Genomic DNA, 20,079 nt, shown 5'->3' with positions numbered 1-20,079 from the left:
GGTCCCGAACACCACCAGGACGCTGTTGCACTCCGCACGCCGCCCCTGACATGGAGAACAGACGCGTACGAAGCCCCCTGACTCAGTCTGCATGCGACCAAAGCATCCACCGGGGTTGGGTACCCGATCTCCGCTAAGGTTGCTCGCACCCCAGCTAGCACCACGGGGAGGTAGAGAATCGGAGTTGCAGACAAGAGGTGATATGACCACTACCCGAAGGTTGGGTGTATGGGGTCTCGAGTTGCACATTGTCTACCGTTCACTAGCCAAATTCCCCATACAAACCTTATATTCAAATCCACTCACGGGCTTGAGATAAAGCTCAGTTGGCAAGCCAGTTGCTTCCTGAGCAGATGTCCGTGAGTTCGAGCCCGAGAGTAAACATCGATCACAGTTGTATCGGATAAGTTTTTCAATGACTGTCCGCCAACTGCATCGTTGATATGAGTCGCGAATGACATAAAGATGTTAAAACGACTGTAATCGAAACAATAAAAAGATCACTCATGTAAACGTTACTTAAATATTCTGCGAAAAATCATGGATGAGTTTTAAACAAAAACAAAGCTTTGTAGACCCCATGTTGTAAGACCAATCGATACCCAATGTGAATTTATGAATTAACAGTTCACTGGTTTTTTTTAATTAACACACATTTATGATTTTAATGAAATTGAAAATTTTGGAAAAGGTTATTCATTGGAAATTTTTGGAATTCAATTTAGGATGATCATGTAACGAAAAATGGTCATCATCATGAACCATACATCCGAACCATTCGGCCCAACGACCATTCGGCCTCACGACCATTCGCTCCAACATGCAAACAAGCGATAGTATGTTTTATCGAGCTAGCATACATTCAGATTAGCGATCATTCGGCTTAATGACTATTCGGACTAGCATCCATTAGGCTATATTACCATTAGACCTGAAAATAATTCTGCCATAGCATCCATTCGGGCTAGCATTCATTCGGCCTAATGACCATTCGGACCATCGTCCGTTCGGCCTAATGGCCATTAGGTCAGATGACCATTCGACCTAACGACCCCTTGGCCTGATGACCATTCGGCCTAATAATAATGATCGGTCAAATGTCCCATTCGGCCTATTGTCCTATTCGGCCGAACATCCTTCGGCCTTTTAACCCATTCGGCTAAGCGGCCTTCGGCCGAATGTCCGAGCCCCGTCGTCCGACATTCTCGCAACATGTCCTGCCCAACATATCCGGTCAGCCTCCACCGCCTTCTGGATACTAAGTTCGTCATAGAGTCGCCTCTACACTCCGTTCTCCAGAGATGGTTCTTAACAATCTTCGCTCGAATATTCCGAGTGTACGCAGGTCCTCCTCAAGCAATATCTATGTCTCATACCCGTAGAGAACAACCGTGTCGTGTACAGTAGACTGAGTCGATTTGGTGTCATATATGAATTTCTCCAACTCTGGGATCTACAAAGCTTTGTTTTTGTTTAAAACTCATTCATGATTTTTCGCAGAATATTTAAGTAACGTTTACATGAGTGAACTTTTTTTTGTTTCGATTATATTCGTTTTAACATCTTTATGTCATTCGGGACTTATATCAACGATGCAGTTGGCGGCCAGTCATTGAAAAACTTATCCGGTACAACTATAATCGATGTTTACTCTCGGGCTCGAACTCACGGACATCTGCTCAGGAAGCAACTGGCTTGCCAACTGAGCTTTATCTCAAGCCCGTGAGTGGATATAAATTTCAAGGTTTGTATGGGAAAATTGATTATGTTGTACTTAAAAATCAACATCATTTTGTTTCTTCGCTGCATTTTTGTGGAAATGAAATGGGTGGATTACTTTGTGAATTGAAAAGTGTTGAAAACGCAGTGGTGGAATAGAGTTAATCTTTATTCGTTTTGTTCGTCAAGTCCTTAAATAACTACTTATAACATAAGCGATAGCCATTTACATTATTCACTGAAGTGATATCCTCACTTATTAGTTTTCTCATTTTCGTGTGATATTCTGAGCTAACCACTCAGAATATCTGGCAACACTGGTGAGTTACCACGAACCTAAATTGAGTTGTTTGGCTTCACAGTGTGATTATGTAAACATTTGTACCGTGTTTACCATCATCAGCTGTCAGCATCAATCATCACCGCTATTCTTTCAATTACGAATTGACTCAAAGCATGCGGAACCAAAACAAACAATGTTTTGGTTCTGCCCGTGGCAGCAAAAGTTTTCTGCTTGCTGCTGTTCCGAAGGAAACCGTAAGTTTCAACACCTCCCCTCAATTCGTAAATTGAGAATGCTGAAAAGCTTCACGTGCCTCGCTCTTGGTAACGCCTTCGTGAACGCATCAACTGGCTGATCCTCAGTAGAGATGTGTCGCAAAGATAGCAGACCGCTTGTTATGATGTCTCTGCTGAAAGCATACTTAACGTCCAGATGCTTCATCCTCTGATGGGTTCGCGCCTCTTCCAGATACTGGATGCAAGGGATGTTGTCCTCCATTAACGTGAAAGTAGTGCTAACCACACCCAATTCACAAAGGAAGTTTGTTAACCACAAACCCTCCTTCACTGCATAGCAAATGGCTCCTATCTCAGCTTTGGTCGACGACAGACTGACCGTCTGTTGACGTTTCGAAATAAGATTCCCGAAAATCATGTAAGCGTGACTTGATACAGATCTGCGGAATACCAACGCCATAATGGTCATACGTCGATGGTATCGCAGAATACGCTGCAGGCCTCGCCAGTGGCTATCCGCTGGGCTGGCCTGGTATTTATTTAGTGCGCTAACCGCTGCACAAATATCTGGTCTGGATGATATCGCCAGATACTGCAAACAACCAATAAATTCTTTGAAAGGTTGTTCGGTGATAACCTCACAATCGTTCATCTTCGTCCAGTGAACGTTCATGTCACGAAACCTGTGACCTAGGATAAGCCAACCGCCTCCCATGCCGCGTACTTCTCCAGGGCTGTTTCGATAGCTGTTTTACAGAAGACCCATTTGTACGAGAAACAGAATGGGTTTCCTGTAACATGGGTTAAGCTAACCACTTCCCAAATCTCGCTCTCATCCAGGGCTGTTTGATAGTTGCTTAGTACTCGAACTCGAAAACTGCAAACAACCGATCAAACCGTTGAACGGCTGCTCAGTGATAACCTCACTTCGTTCAGCCCGAATCTCGTCCCTTTCATGGCTGCGGTGGTCTTCCGGAAAAAGCAGTGCCTTTGACCCTTGAGCTTGCTGAAGTTTCGAAGTTGCTCTTCCTCATCATCAGCGGCTACGTTAGTCACGTAGCGTTGATAAGCTTCTCCTGCTCGACGACTGCGTCTCTGGGCCGGCTCGGGGTTGACGGAATCTTGATCATCATCGTCATCGCTACTCTCGTAGTCGCTCTCGTCTCGCGCCTTATGCTGACTGGCACCGGAATGGATGATTTGTTGATCCCGGTGGCTGATAACCTCAGCACGCGAACGAAGAGAGTTTCTTGCTGTAGGATCCCGAAAACACCTTGTCGTCAATTTGCGTCCGATCTGTTTCGTGGTTGCCGTGAAAGAGAGCGACTATCACCCGGCTCTCGGCTTCGAAGCTTGTCTTGCCAAACGCATGCACTTTTAGAGGAACACATTTGACAACCGAGGGGGTTCCTCATAAATAATCACAAACTTTAACCACTGCAATAAATCGTTGTTTATACTTATTAATAGCAGACTCTACATCCCTTTCCTCCTTCAGAAAAAATAATCTGAAAAAAAACGCAACTGGAGGTATGAATCTATTTTTCTTTTTTGGTAGAAATGTATACAAAATTTAGTTCAGTCTAATCCAAATATCGTAATGTTACAAACATATGTAGATCTGATCTTGGTCGGCAATTCAGTAAAGGTTCATTATTATCAATTGGTTATGCAGTCACTTCCTAGTATTTTCTTTCGACTTAAAGCTTCTGGGCTTATGGACAAATAGCTTATGCCATCCTAACGGGGCGGGGGTGGTTCCATAAAAGGGCAACGGGCGAGGAAACATTAGTTTTATCTTCATTCCTTCATTGCCTTCGACGACTTCGTGTTTTCCAGCTAAGACTTAGATTATTACTTACTCGTTTCAAAGATCCGTATCCGACTTATTTTTCAGAAATCTTAACCTTTGTGCGTTCAGTTTTTATATTCTTTTCATATTACCAATAAACAACATTTTTCCACTCGCCAGTTTCCATTGTCTTTTATGTCATCAAAGAATCAACTTCCGTTATTAAGAACTTCACCTTCGATCTAACAAAGATACCCTTTTTAATAAGAAGTTGATTTATTTTATTTGAGGTTTTACGAAACCGTATTTGAAGGTTATCTTCAAAACTATAGCATTTCATCCCAGCTATGCCTTCAAGAAAACGAAGTGCAAATTATTTAATTCAATACTAATTCTAGTGGTAAAGTTTACATCATTCTATCGTTTGCAAACCGCCTAACTTAACTATGGGAGTTATTAAGCAAACACTAGCGACACCATGTCTTCCATAGAAAGTTTAGATTAGTTAGGGAGCTTTTGGAAAGTTTTTGAAAAACGAACATACATTTGTCCTAACTACAAAACGTCAGACATTTACCTGGCATCGCGGATTGCATTGGTTTAAACTTTCTGGTATGCTGATCTCAACGGTTGCGATGCGCTCCATTTGCCAACACTCACGTTAGGCTCCGAACCATAATAATGATTTTCAATAAGTCTGAAATTTGAGTGATGTGGCTTTGTCAAGTTTTCTCAACAAGCCTATTAACATTTGGAATCTCTTTCTTGCTGTTTATTAACATGTGACTCATACGGTTTGGATCTCAGTGGACTGGGAGTTGACCGAACCTGGCAAGCGAAGCGCTGGCACAGCGCACTGCAATTAAAGATTGCACTGCACATACCAGATAAGAAACTTCTCTTTTGTAAACACGGCGGACTGGTAAGTTGGTAGTGGTGGTGGCTGCGACAAAGAATCCTAATTCTTCCGTAGGGTTTGAAAAGAACCGGGATTGTGCCACCGACCAGTTACCCAACTCATCTGAACCCCGGAAAGACCAAATTCAGGGTACACCAAATAAGAACAACTGATTGCTGATTCATTTCTCTACTTATTTCTTATTACTGTGCACTATTTACACTAAACTCAAATTCACCACGCGTGGAGTGGAACTGACGAAAGGCGCATTGAAGAATGCGCCCTTAATTAGGCTAGCGGACAACTACACAATCACGTGCTTGCGCCACATGGAACCTTCTAGGCGCATAAATCTCAGTTTCAGCGAGAGCAACCGTCTCGCTTTCTCAGAGCGGTTCTCTCGTGTCTATATGGCACTTTCCTCTTCTCGGCAATCGTTGCTGGCTGCTGGCCGTCCGCTTAAAATAAGAGTTTAAAACATCGTCTAATATTTATAACATCCTCAAAACATAAATTTCGTTCTTCAAGCAAGCAATTATTTTTTACTTCTCATTCTTTTTGGTCCCGGGTGGTTTAACAGTGTCAAATAAATTATAATAATAATTCTTTTTCGTTGAACCGCTCCAGTTTCGCTTCTTCTATTTGATTTGAATCATTCCAATTGTCTTGCTTCGTGTTCAGTTTTCTTTCTATTTGCAGCGCTGTGGATTATTCCAGACTCGCTTATTTTTTGTGTACAGCGCTTTGGATCGAACCAGCCTCGCTTCTTATTCATCTTTTTTTAATACAGCGCTTTGGATTATTCCAGACTCGCTTACTTCTTCTTCCTTTTTTTTTTGTACAGCGCTTTGGATTAAACCAGTCTCGCTTCGTATTCTTCAATCTCCTTCTCAATTGCAGCGCTTTGGATTATTCCAGACTAGCCTTTTTCCTCTTCTTCTTTTTGACTACAGCGCTTTGGGTTCCAACCAGTCTCGCTTTTTTTTTAACAGCGCTTCGGATATAACCGGTCGCGCTTCCTTTTTCAACAGATTTTAAGATTTCATCGAGTTTCCTCCATTTTAATTCCGTGATCAGTCGAATTGAAAAAAAAAATTGAGAATTTGCAGAAGTTCCACTCGAGCTTCATTTTATTTTACAAGGAACTTTCTGCTCACGATTCAATTTTAAAACATCTAGTTCAATATAGGTTTTTCAACTCACCATTTTGTATCCTACCGACTGCGCCAAATTGTAGGATCCCGAAAACACCTTGTCGTCAATTTGCGTCCGATCTGTTTCGTGGTTGCCGTGAAAGAGAGCGACTATCACCCGGCTCTCGGCTTCGAAGCCTGTCTTGCCAAACGCATGCACTTTTAGAGGAACACATTTGACAACCGAGGGGGTTCCTCATAAATAATCACAAACTTTATACACTGCAATAAATCGTTGTTTATACTTATTAATAGCAGACTCTACACTTGCATGTTGCTTTCTAGTAACCCCAGAGAAGCATCCTCTTGTAGCTATTAGTGCTAATTCTCGATGCCTCCGAGAATAAGCAAGACTTCGTCCGGCAGCACCCGTCTATAATATCTCTGAAATCAAGGAGTGGTTGAAATCGCTCCAAACCATCTCCTTCGACGCACCCGGAACAGCTTCCAACCGTCGAATAACAGCTTGCGCATGCTAACCGCAGCGCAGCTACCCAGCACGAGAATAATCCTCTCGACTTGCAGCTTCTTGGCTTTACGTTTCGCTGCGTCAACTCTTCGAGCGCTCCAAAAACGCGGAGAGCAACGTTCAGCAGCATGAGTCCGATCTGGCTCTGATGCGTTGCTAAAGTTGCTGGCAACTAACCGTCGCCCAAAACATCTCCTCCAAAGCCACAGGAAAATCGTTCTGTAAGCTTGGATGAGCTTACGCATACTGATCGCAGCGTAGCTCCACAGCACGAGAGTAACCCTCTCGACAAGCAGCTTCTTCCAACTTCCAATCTTGGCTAATACTCCATCTGGAGCATTCGGACCTAACCAATCCTGAGTACAGATCCCGAGAGTCCTGCTCCCGGCCGTCGGAAATGAAGTCATGCTGCTAACCGCAGCGCGGTTCGTGTCGGCGTCGAGAGTGACCCTCTCGGATCCCGACTTCCCGACCTCGAACTTCAGTGGCACCTTCTGGCTGACCTGAAGCATCTTGTGGCCTCTGCGCTGACGATCCTTTGCGCTGGTGGTTTTCTGCGATTCGATCAGCTTATAACTGCTGACCACAGCGCACAACCACAGCACGAGAGTAACCCTCTCGACTATCAGCTCCACCCAAGTTTTCCGGGGTGGACCTTCCGAAGTTTCGCGCTGAACCAGCTCGGTTGCGGATCCTGGGACTCCTCCCGGCCGTCTGTCGTGAGCTCACGCTTGCTAACCGCAACGTGACTCGTGACGGCATCAAGAGTAACCCTCTCGGTTAACGGACCTCCTCGGACTCGACCTCTGGCGAAACCTTCTGGCTGGCCTGGAACATCTCGCTGGCTGGTATCTGCACTGGCGATCCTTTGGCTGCTGGCTGGCTCTCTACGGTGATCCTCTGGCTCGTCTCTGGGCTGGTTTGTTCCTCTGCGCTGGCTGCTGCAGAACTTGCTAACTGCAAGTCGTATACACTTGAGAGTACCCCTCTCACTAACTCATAGCTTTCCAATCCAGACGTATCTGGGCCCATAACCTGTTGAAAACGCAGGTTTCAGTGGTGGAATAGAGTTATCTTTATTCATGTTTCGTCTGTGAGGTAATTCGGATACAAAAATATTAATTAGCGATAGCTAATTGTCCCTTTCCACTTCTCGTAATTCTTAACCGGGAAAGTACTCATTGCTCAATGAGCATGTATATTACGCAATGTGCAATAAACTCATATCAACGTGCATATACTAAAAACATGCGTGAACGTGCTCCAAAAAAATCACGTGTGATAGAACGAAAGCAAAAATATCATGTTAGGGGACAAGAAAGACAGAGCGTATTGCGATGACGTTTCGAGCGAAAGTCGAGTTGGTCAGTTAACGGATTTTGTGACGAATAGACGCGTTGTATGTAGAAAAAAAAAGAAAGTTCAGTGAATATCCGAATATTGTAGGAACAAATACGACAGTTGGGTTTTCAGCTTTTCAATAAGAATAAGTTCTCTAACTGCTAGGTATTTTTTAATTCATTGTAAGGAATATCGAGACTTTATTTCGTTTGAAAAACATCATTTTATTCTAACACTTTTTTAGAGTTGCTAGCGAAATCCGAAGTTCAATAGATAACAGTTTAATGCGATTTTTAGTAGTCAATGTTTGTAAACATATCTTTTTCACTTTACAATTCTTGGTAACCTTTCCACTATTCTCTAGTCCTGATGAGCCTGTTGGCTTGGTTCGAAAATGTAGTTTTGCTGTTTTCCTTCACCCATCCTTGGTGCAGTACTTTATAAGCACAGCTACTGGGAAAGTGAAAGATAGATGGTCTGAGGTTCAACGAAATAAACAAACAGGACGTACATATGAATGTACTGTGTTGAACGGGCTCGGAGGCTGGAAAATTGTACGCCAATGGTTGGTGGACAAATTCCGTGACCAATTTTCGGTATGGTTTTTTTGGTGCTCTTCATCCTGTTTGTATGTTAATCGGATCCCACAATTGCTCGCACAACAAGGTAGCTCGTTAACATGTTTCGTAATTTGTTGACGGTAAGCAGAAAACTGGAGCATGAAATAATTTACAACGGGCCGTGGATAATATGTGTATTACCTACTGTGAGCTGTAATTTTATGATGGGAATAAATTTTCCAATGAATGAAAATATATACAAATTATGAACAAGGTCTGCTGAGCGTTGATAAATTTTGAAGGTGTCAATAAATTATATAATCTAACACTAAGCATAACTTTTCACTTTGCAAGTTTTGAGGTTATTGAACGAACAATTGATAAGTCTACTGTAAGTTGAATCGATAATAAGAAGATAACTAAACCTATTAGTAGGAGATGCGGCACAGATATTCTTTGAGGTTAGGAATGGACTAACTGCTTGCAAAACTTGTAACCATTTCCCTTTTCTGAGTGTTGACTTGATCGGTGCCTTTAAAACAAAAACTCAGAGCTTGGCTCAGACGAAACTACCATGAAAAGGAATCGATACCTATAGAAACCCTTTCCCATAAAATATTCTCCATTTCGGCCAACCATGAAACCGTAGATCTTTCCAATCATACTTGCTATTGAGAAAAGAAGATTTGTTTTCAATAATACAGCATCAAAAAAAAAATCTCCATGTGTTCACGCTCAGGTAATTTCCGTGAAAGCGTTCAGATGATGGAGATTGGTTTTTTATTCATTCATTCACTACTACCTTCTGCTCGGCTCCACATCCGAAAACTATTTCACTATCGCAGCGCAGAAAGAGGCACAGATTACATCATCCATTCATTCGCTGCTGGCGCAGTGTTTTACATTATTCATAGGTTCCACTCATCATTTTCGTCCGGCGGCCGTGAGGATTCTGAGCGAGGCGGCCGGATTCTGTTGCGCATCACCGTGGAGGGCTGTGCCAGGTTCTTTGGTACTCTATCGGCGTCTATCGGTTTTATTTTGTAAAAGATGAAAACGACAAAAAAAGCCCTTGGCAGCATCCAGTTAAAAGTGTGGGCAACCTTTCATACGTTACCACCCCTACATTTATGATTTCGAATTATTTTATTCACAAAACAATAAGACGAAAGCCATAATATACACGCTCGGCCATATTGAACCATTAATGCTTGAAAAATAACCATAATCGAAGTTTTGTGGATCAAGTCATTTTATGAGTTTCCAGTGAAAACTCATAAAATGAGATTTGGATGAGAACTTGGATTATGGTTATTTTTTAAACATTGTCGAAAAAGTGAAAATCAGCAGAAAATCGAGGATTTTTATATTTCATTCGCTTAAACATAAAAAAATCAAAGGAAGAGACCATGTATAATGGCACAATTAAATCCGTGTTGTTTTCAAAAAAGCTTTTATTGGAAAATGGAATTACTAAAGGGTTGTGTGGTAATATGTGTCGATCACGACAGGGTGCAAATAATATTTTAAGTCGGCCACTTCCGGATGATCCGCTGGTTCTACCTCCCCGGTGACTGCACCCGATGCTGAGCCCATTTTGCCCTTTTCCAGTGCTGTTCTTCTACCAGCAGCTTAGGATGGGACAGACTTGCCGAATTAGATGAAGTCCCTCATCATTCTTATCATCTGCAATAAAAAGATAAAAAAATGATTCTTTGGAATGTTCCATGGAACAATGTAAACAAAATAAAAATATAAAAAAATGTAGCTAGCTTACCTTTTGGAAGATTCCAAAGCTGAGTAGTTCAAGCAGCTTTTCAAATAAACGGGGAGTTTCGCCTCTGGTGCGCAGATGAAAAGCCACAGTTTCTAGGGGGAGGAGCATTCGTCTTTTTTTGCACCACTATCTCGTTGGTGTTGCTGCTGGAAGTTCCTGATACGAATCCTCTTGAAGTTTCAGATTCACACCCGAACGGGACTGTTTTCCTTAGAAACTGCTAGCCATTTAGAGCAGCTGTGGTCCACCACGATGGTATTAAATTTTCGGAACCGCTCGTTCTGTTTGAGAAAAAAAATTTGGAGGTTATTGACGAGGGGGATCTGGAGGATGTGAAATATAATTTCAAATTGTCATCACTATATTGTTCAATTCTTCAATTCAGTAGATACTTACCCGATATATGACCAAACAATCCTCCGGGAGCTGCATAATAACTAAAAACTCTGTAAAACCCGACCCACAGCCGTAGAAAACAAACACCCGAACTGCGCGTCCAATAATGGAAACTTTTTTTTAAACAAATTTTATGCTTCAGCTTACCGTAGTACCGTAAAACCATTCCTTAAGCGATGACCTTGAAAAACAGAGCGGATCTGATCCGCTTTTGAGGCCACTATTTGTGCTATCATCGCCCAAGGCGCGAGTGACCGCAGTCCCGGCTTATTCGGCTTTGGGATTCTTTTCGCGGCGCACAATACAAAATCCGAGTTCGTTCAGCTTCACTTGTCCGATATGAGTATCCGGTTTTCCATAGTAACGGGCTGGACTTTGGTATAGTATTTTCCCGGATAAATCACCAAAACCCATCTTGGTTCTTCTGTACGCTCTAGTTAAACGTCAAATAACCTTAAAAAAGGAAGCTTTGCATAAAACATAAAAGTTTTATTGCCAACAAATTTCTCCGGATATGGTTTTCTTCAAGAAAAAATGTAGATGAAATGTTCTATAAGATGCATAAGGGATTTAACCAAGTCCAATTATTCCAGAAAAGGAATTTATCTAGACAATCTAGTTTTATAACTGACTTCTATTAATCAAATAGGAATTATTCCCAAGTAACAAATTAAGATTTCTAAGGGACTCCAAACCAACTTTTTTTTTTTATATATATTTATTATTATGGTTTCGTGTCTCAAACCAACTATGACTTAAAGCTATAAAACCGCGACCGGTTATTTAAGGATCAATAAAACTGCAATACAACGCTTAATAGCACAAAAAGGCCCTTCTGCAGTAGGTTCTGTAGAGCAAATTATAAAACCATGACATGCCAAATCAAATTCGAAAATTCTTTATAAATTTCGCTTATGAATCCTATTGATCATATAAATTTCTTCTACAAATAAATCTGCTCCCTAATGAGTATCCTGGTAAATAATTTTAAAACAAATGAATCTCGTTCGAAACAAATATGATAATAAAACAAAACTCAAAGCTAATACCAGTTTATCATCATTTTATATAGAAAATAAATTTTATTTTCTCATCCTGAATTTTTGTTACCTGTTGTTCATTCTCTTGCCCTTTCAAATTTACCGTAAATAGGCATGTGAAAATTTGAGAAAAATTAAGGGCCTGCTGATATTCGTACTTTTAAAGAATAAAAATCCGATAAATTAGATTGGAAGAATATCGTTTTCAACTTTTTAATCTATTATGTGGATGGTGAACAATTTTTCTACATTATATCAGCCATAATCATGTCAAAGCTTATGAAACTATCAACAAGATAAGTTTTATTTCCTAAAATAGATATACGTTTTTCATATATCCATCATTATTTTTCATGAAAATGTGCGCTAGTATATGAAATTAATCATAGTCGTAATGGAACACTTACAAAACAATTTTGTTTTGTAAAATTACTTATCGAACTAATACACTAATTACATAAAGTTTTTGTCTTATTTAAGTGTGTAAAAGCTTGAATACTGATTCTATATACCGACTAAGTTATATAGCATTCTGTGAGTCTTTCCTATAAAACTGCTTTAGGCTTGATGTGTTTTTTTTGAGGCATTTTGATGAATCTTATAAACCCAAAAAGTTTTGAGGACTTCTCAACATATTCTAAAAAAAACAATACATCTATATATATAAAACAGGGAGAGAGACAGCCCATACAGAAATGTGCGAACACGCAAAACTCTTCACTGGATCATTCGATTTGCATGCGATTTTTTTTGTTGTGTTCGTCTTCACGCGAAGAATAACACAACGGAGAGATAATTTCGAAAATGTTTTTGTGGAATTTGAAAATTAATTTTTTGTTTTTATTCGTATCAAATAAAAGTCATGGCACCCAATTTCCATTTTTTTTTCATTCGAATCACCCAGAGTAGGAAGGCGCCAAAAGCAATCAAGGCTTACTGATGTTCATCCATCTCTCTATAGGAAGTTTTGGCGCCCATTTTCGTTGCAAGTGTACTTTTCACGTGGCACCATTAGAATGGATACTTGGATGTTATTGTTCACCTTCCGTATGGGGTGAAAAAAAAGAACGCAATAAGCCGGCATGGAGTATACCTATTTTCGAAAATTGTCATTTTTGCTTCAGCATCAAGGCAACTTCAAGATTTTTTAAGCTAATTTACCCAAAGCTAGCCGAATTGCCCGGTTTTACCCGGACTTGACCGGGTAATTGATAAAACAAAATTAAAAGGGCCCGGTCAAGTCGTCCAGCCCGGTTGTCCGGATTTTGATAAAAAAAAACCCAAATTTTCCGGATTTAGTCATTTCATTCGCCAAATAAAAAAAAATCTCTTATTAAGTTAATTTTTTTTTTAATTTTGCGTACTAAAACGAAATTTTTTTTAGTAACTTTTAGCATAATAATCATGCACGGTTTCTGGATGCTTAAAGATTCAAAATTTCTGATGTGTTTCGAAGAAAAAAAATTATTAAAGTGCTTTTCGTTTTAATTTTTTTTTGAGTAGTTTCTGAATTTAGCCCAAATTTGCTTGGTATTGCCCGGATTTTGGATTGACAATTTTGAAATCAAATGCCCGGATATTGTTAGGTTTTAAGATAGAATAAATTTGCCTGACCAGGATACGTGCGGGAAAAATTCTGATCTCTTTTATTTATTCCGTTATTTTGTTTTGTTTATTTTCCGGTTAAATGTCATATTATTCAAGAAAAATAATATTCTATGTATGACTGTGGAAGTTTTGACATATCCAAAACAACTGAACAGATAACAATGAAATATTCCATTACAGAATCTTCTGTTCATATTTATGGTTCTTCGAAAATTTTGCCCCTGGAGGTAGGCACTACCATAATATGACAGAAGTATTACGAAAATAGTAAAAAAACTGTGTCGATTCATTCCGTTTGAAGGTAACAATGAGTTTCATGAGCGTAAATAAAAATTTACCTTTTTTCTAACACTTTCAAAAAATCGATTTTTTTATTTTCTTATGGTAAAACATTTCAAGAATGTTGTGTCAAATTTTCAAGTCAATTGAAGCAAAACTGTAGAAATTATAGGCCTTTATCTCCTCCTATCTTATACTGCAAGAAAGCAAGAGCCGAAACTTCAAACGCGTTTTTCTCGAAAGCACATTTTTAAAGTCCGTGGACATCGTCATTTGAAAACTACTTATCCGATTCTTTTAAAATTTGGAACATATTTTTTACATATAAAATACCAGACCCCAACGTTTTTCTTTTTTGTTTTTTTTTTACTTTGGGGAGATCTTACAGCTGAAAAATGGCAGATTTTTTCGTGAAAAATCGTAGTTTTTACTTCAAACAGCCACAAAAATTTCATAAATTTTTTCTTAAGTTAAATAGAAACATTGGGGTCCAGGAAAACATCTATTAAAAATATTTTGCTCTGATTTTTTGACTTCAGATGATTCTGTGCTGAGATACAGTGTCCACCGCAAATCCTGTTTTCTAAAAGGCATCCTCGAAAGTGCTCCGTCACCGGCTCATTTTTAAATATTTTTCTACGAAAAAATTACTAAATGTTCTTTTAACAATGCTTTGTATAATGCAAAAAAATTGAATACATTTGTTTGAACGATAGCTCTAGAAAAAAATCGTGAAAATGGTGTTTTTTATATACCCGTTAGACCCTACTCCCCCCTTAATAAAACCATTATTTGGCGAAATACCCCTAACAAGTTTATTTTGGCCATAGTGGAATTTGTTCCGTATAAACGTTTTAAAGAGGACACAATCAGTCATTAAGGAGCATTTATAAAACCGAAACTTCTTGCATATACAATATAAGAACACGAGTGCTACGATATAATTTAAAAAGGCTTTTATAGATCAAAATAGGTTTGTATGCAGGTGTTTCATGACTTTTTCAAATGGTTTATTTTTTCAGGTATACAAGTGTTATATAGCTTGCACAAAAAAACCCTTCCTAAGCTTTTCGCAATTAAGATGGAATTTTCTTACGCTTTTTAATGATAATAATGAAAAATAATATGAAAAGAGCTCTTCCTTGTTATATTCTTATGCTGTTCTTTAAGAAACTTTCAAAATTTGGACTAAATGTTTAAAATGTCAATGGTTGTTCTTTTAAAATTTTCCATTTGATCAAATTCAAATTCGATAAGTGGGAAAGCCGTTCATAAAACGAATAAAAATACTTTTTTCAAATTATCATTGTTATTTTACCTTTTTGATTTAAAAAAAAAACAAGAAAAAGCATATGACTATGAAAAATATATTTTAAAAAAAGTCCCCTTTCTCCGTGATAAGCAAGTACCAAATTAGTTCAAATTATGATTATTAGATGAATTATGAATTTAGATGAATTTTATCTAACTGAATATTTGAATGGCAGAGTCTGGCTTTAAATATATGATCACTTGACTTGAACTTACTGATAAAAAAGCTCCACAATCTAAAGGGAACTTTATATTAGTCATCTTACTTGTCAACTTGTCTATGGTGGAGCTTTTGTGGTAAATTTTGAGAGAAAATGAATTTTCTAACAAAAACAATGCACACTATTTAGCGATCATCGTTTATTGCCCAACTCTATCTATTAGTTTATACACCATTGCACGTATATTTAAAATACCTTGACCTTTTTCTGTTGAAGTTAAATACAAATAAAGTGTGTGAGTTTTTATATTTTTCAAATCAATTTTAACATGCTGATAATTTTTGTTGGTAGACAAAGTTTCGACAATAGAATTCGAATGACAAATAGTAGAAGTTTTGAACCAATATAACTCTGTTAATGCTGTGATAACAATATAATGTGATAATTTTGCAAACTAGATTACAATTATTTTGAGCTTCTGTTTTCCTGTTGGACTTGTTTCAATCGAAGCTGACAAATAAATTTTGGGACAATAAAGTCAAAAGATACTAAGTTTATGTTTTGCAAAAATCTTGTGAGTGACTTGAATTAAGCAGAAGTGTCAGCTCAAAATAAACATAAATATTTTTTTTAACTTTCTCATTATCATTTTAATGTACTGAGTTATTCGAGTTCTTTCCTAATTTACGAGCATATCTCCCTGACACCTTCTAAACTCTTCAAAAATAGACTAGTTTCCGCTTCAAGACTCTCAACGCTCCCAGAATAGTAGAGGTCACTTTCAATACCATTTGTATGATGCAACTAAATAGCAAATATTTATTGCATAATACGTGAAACAATATGTAAAATGTTGTGAAAATTGAAAAATATGAAAATGTATCTCTTTTGCTTAATATATGTACGGATAGAAAAACGCGTGGACTGTACTTTAAGAAACACAACTTTATTTTTGTAGATTCAACCACGAAGTGTGGAACGGAAGTTATTGTTTTAATGTATTGGTGTGAAAAATACAAAATTGTTTTGAAAAAAGTTTCAATTTTAGAATTTTCTTGCTTCAGCACTGTCAGTCGATGTACACGGTAAATTGGGGCTGAACATCCACCCCCGCCATTGAACTTCCTGGAAATTCAATCCTTCGAGGAACCGGGAACGTCTTCGTCCAAAGGAAGTAGAGCCAGCTTCGCCGTCGATCGCTTGTAGGTGTTGGTTGATGTTTTCACCGTGACTACCCTGGTGATGTTGTCCTTGCCGGGATGTATGTCGGTCACTCGAGCTAGCTTCCATTGTAGGGGCGGCAAATTCTCCTCCTTCATCAACACCAGATCACCGACCCGTATTTCGGTGTGACCAGTGTTCCACTTCTGCCGCTGCTGTAGTTCGGAAAGATAGTCCGCAGACCAACGTTTCCAAAAATCTGCACGCATCTTCTGGATATGTTGCCACCTCGATAACAGACCTGGTTTGATGTGATCATAACATGGCTCGAGAATTGCTCTTATCGGACGATCAATCAAAAAGTGACCAGGAGTCAAAGCTTGAGTGTCACTTGGATCCGACGACTGTGGAACGAGTGGACGTGAGTTGAGTACGCCCTCGATTTTGGCAAGTAGAGTTGACCATTCCTCTTCGGTGAGCTTGGTGTCTCCCGCGGTGCGTTGGATGAGTTTTTTCGCAGATTTAATTCCAGCCTCCCATAGACCACCCACGTGTGGTGATCGTGGTGGAATAAAGTGCCAACGAATTTCTTGAGGGATGGTAAAATCGTGGATCGCCTTTTCCATTTGCTGCTGCTTGAACAGTACGTACAGCTCGTGAAGCCCCGAATTGGCACCCACAAAGTTGGTGGCGTTGTCTGTAAAGATGTCAGTTGGGACCCCACGTCGGCTGGTGAATCGATGTAGTGCGGCTATGAATGCTTCAGTGCTTAAGTTGGACACAAACTCCAGATGGATTCCCTTTGTCACCATACAAACAAATAGTGAGATGTAACCTTTCGTGTAAACTGGCTTGCGTGGGTGGCCCTTGCGCACGTAAATGGGACCAGCGAAATCGATTCCTGTTCTTTCGAAAGCATAAGTAGGAGTGATTCTGTGTGGCGGCAAATCACCCATGTACAGTTTGGATTCGGTTGGATTCACTCTAAAGCATCTGATGCATTTTCGAAGACGGAAGCGTACACTGTTGCGACCATTCAGCAGCCAAAATTTTTGCCTCAGCAACGAGAGAGTAGCATTCGGACCGACGTGTAGATTTTCAGCGTGAGTAGCATCGATGATTAATTGCGTAACATGATGCTTATCAGGAAGTATAGCCGGGCACCGTCGTTCGTAGGACACGTTGGCATATTTTATTCGACCATTCACTCGTAGTATGCCGTCACCATCTATCCACGGATTGAGATTTCGGAGTTTTCCCAAGTAGCGTTTGGTAGGTGTTGAACTTTGGCACTTCAGTATTTGGGTTCTTTCAGAAGACAGGCATTCTTGTTGTAGCACTCGAATAATTGCCATTGTAGATTGTCGAATCTCGAAAATTGTAGGGAATCTCGAATCGTCACCAGGACTTCGACGCTTTCTTGTTTTGTTGACAAAACGAACAATGTAAGCTCCAACACGTTGCAACTTTCTCAAGGAACTAAACTTAGTAAGCACTGAATTCACTTGGGGGACAGTCGCCAGGTTGACTGTCAATTTCAAATCGGGTAGGGATTCAATTTCTAATAACTTTTCTTCTTCGTAGGGATTGTTCTTCAGAAAGTCGGGGCCGTACCACCAAAGTCGATTTTCTTTAAGGGCTTCAGGTTGCAAGCCTCGTGAGACAAGGTCAGCTGGATTCAAGTGTGTACGGATGTATTTATACTCACAGTCAGAGACGAGCTTCGATATTTCTGCTACCCGATTGGCCACGTAGGGTTTCAGTAAGTGCAGCGGCTTTCTCAACCACCACAACACAATTTGGGAATCGCTCCACAATACCTTCTGTTCGATGTTCACCTTGAATGCCGATGCAATTTGGTCAACCAGTCTGGCACTGAGTAAGAAACCACACAACTCGAGCCGGGGGATCGTCGCCTTTGGTGCCACTCTGGATTTGCTGACAAGTAGATGAACCTCGACAGTGTTGTCAGCCATGATGCTTCTCAAGTAAATGCAGGTCCCAAACGCATTCTGTGATGCATCAGAGAAAGCGTGTAACTCAACCGCAACACGTTGGGGGGAGAGAACAAGTCGGTTGATTTTAACATCGGCGAGATTTCGTAAACCGGATCGGAATTTGTTCCAGCTTTGGATTAGATCAGCTGGTAATTCGTCGTCCCAATTCAGCTTTCGTCTCCAAACCTCTCGTAGTAAAAGCTTGGCCAGAATAACAACAGGCGCCAACAGACCGAGGGGGTCGAAAATCTTAGCGATTTCCGATAGGATGTAGCGCTTTGTAACAGCTCGTTGACAATCAGCAGCCGAAATGTGGAATGTAAAATGGTCGAGTAGAGGATTCCACAGTAGGCCAAGCGTTTTGATGAGATCGTTCACGTCACTCTTGTCAAACGAAATTTGTTTCTCTCTTTGATCTTCGGGAATAGTACTCAAAAATTCGGAACTGTTTGAGCACCATTTGTGTAGATTGAAACCGCCTCGTCGCAAGAGCTGGACCAATTCTGTGCGTGCTTGTATTATGTGCTCCACCGAGTCGCCACCGGAAAGCACATCGTCGACGTAGAAGTCCTGATCCAAAATGGGACCACCGACTGGAAATTCTCGACCCTCGTCTTGTACCAGTTGCTTCAGCGTTCGTGTGGCCAAATACGGAGCGGATGCTGTCCCGTATGTGACCGTTGTCAGTTCCATAGTCTGTAGAGCTTCAGTAGGATGATTCCGCCAAAGCACACGTTGATATTTTGTATGCTCCGGATGAATATTAATCATTCTATACATTTTAGAAATGTCGCCAGTAAACACATAACGATGTGTTCGGAAACGAAGTATGATGAAGAGCAATGGATCCTGGATCGTTGGCCCTATCATAAGAGTGTCGTTCAATGATAGACCAGAAGTAGATTTGGCCGATGCGTCGAACACCGTTCGTAGTTTGGTAGTAGAGGAAGAGGGTTTGAGTATGGCGTGGTGAGGCAAATAAAACCCATCGTCTGACGGATAAACTATTTTGCAGTGACCTAGCTCGATGTACTCCGCTATGAACGCACAGTAAGCCTTCTTGAGTTCTGGATTCCGCTGAAGTTTCTTTTCGAGATAGTCAAACCGTTGTAGAGCATGATGTTTGGAGTCACCAAGTTGACTCACATTGTCACGAAAGGGAAGTTTGACCGTGTACCTCCCGCTGGAATCTCTGGTGTGTGTTTGATTGTAGATGGCCTCGCACGCCGTCTCCTCGGACGACACTAGGCGCGCTGGTAGGATCTCATCTTGTTCCCAGAACCGTTGGACTAAGCCGTCTAGTTCTGCTTCTTGAACCGCTGCGTTGCAATGGACCAGTTTGTAGTTCCAAGTGGCGGTGTTGACTAGACCACCAACCACCCAGCCGAATACTGTTTGCTGTAGATAAGGAAGATGTTCTGCTAGCTTGATCTTACCAGATTTCAGGAGCCCAAAGAAGTGGCTGATGCCGATGAGCATGTCCACCTTTTGCGGACAATTGTAGTGTGGATCCGCCAGCTGTAGATCAGTAGGAACCGGCCAAGTAGAAACGTCGATTTAGGTGGCCGGGACAATTCCAGTGATTCGTTTCATCACCAGACACTCGAACTTGCTTGTGTAATCTTCCTGTAGAGCTTTCACTGTGACATGGACCATAGATGTCACATTCGTTTCAGCGCCATCCACTCCAATCACCTTCACGTTCACGGGATTGTGTTTAGGACGTATCAAAGTAGCCACCTTCTCCGTTAGTATGTTGACTTGGGAGCCGCAATCAAGTAGAACACGACATGGATGTAAATTGCTGGCTCCATCCAAGACATTCACCACTGCTGTACACAGAAGGGACTTTTGTTGG

The 20,079-nt window shown here is 40.4% G+C and overlaps 1 protein-coding gene across 1 annotated transcript; it reads right to left on the bottom strand.

Annotated features, from left to right (window-relative positions):
• Positions 1 to 16,196: 16,196 nt before the first annotated feature.
• LOC129753139 (uncharacterized) lies at positions 16,197 to 19,700 on the bottom strand. Its single transcript, XM_055748937.1, has one exon. It carries the CDS (start codon positions 19,698 to 19,700, stop codon positions 16,197 to 16,199), a length of 3,504 nt encoding a protein of 1,167 aa, XP_055604912.1.
• Positions 19,701 to 20,079: the final 379 nt, after the last annotated feature.

Source organism: Uranotaenia lowii, chromosome 3, assembly GCF_029784155.1.
Source record: "Uranotaenia lowii strain MFRU-FL chromosome 3, ASM2978415v1, whole genome shotgun sequence".
NCBI classification, from domain to species: domain Eukaryota; kingdom Metazoa; phylum Arthropoda; class Insecta; order Diptera; family Culicidae; genus Uranotaenia; species Uranotaenia lowii.
The sequence above is the reverse complement of the archived record's forward strand: the minus strand, read 5'-3'. Positions and strand labels throughout refer to the sequence as shown.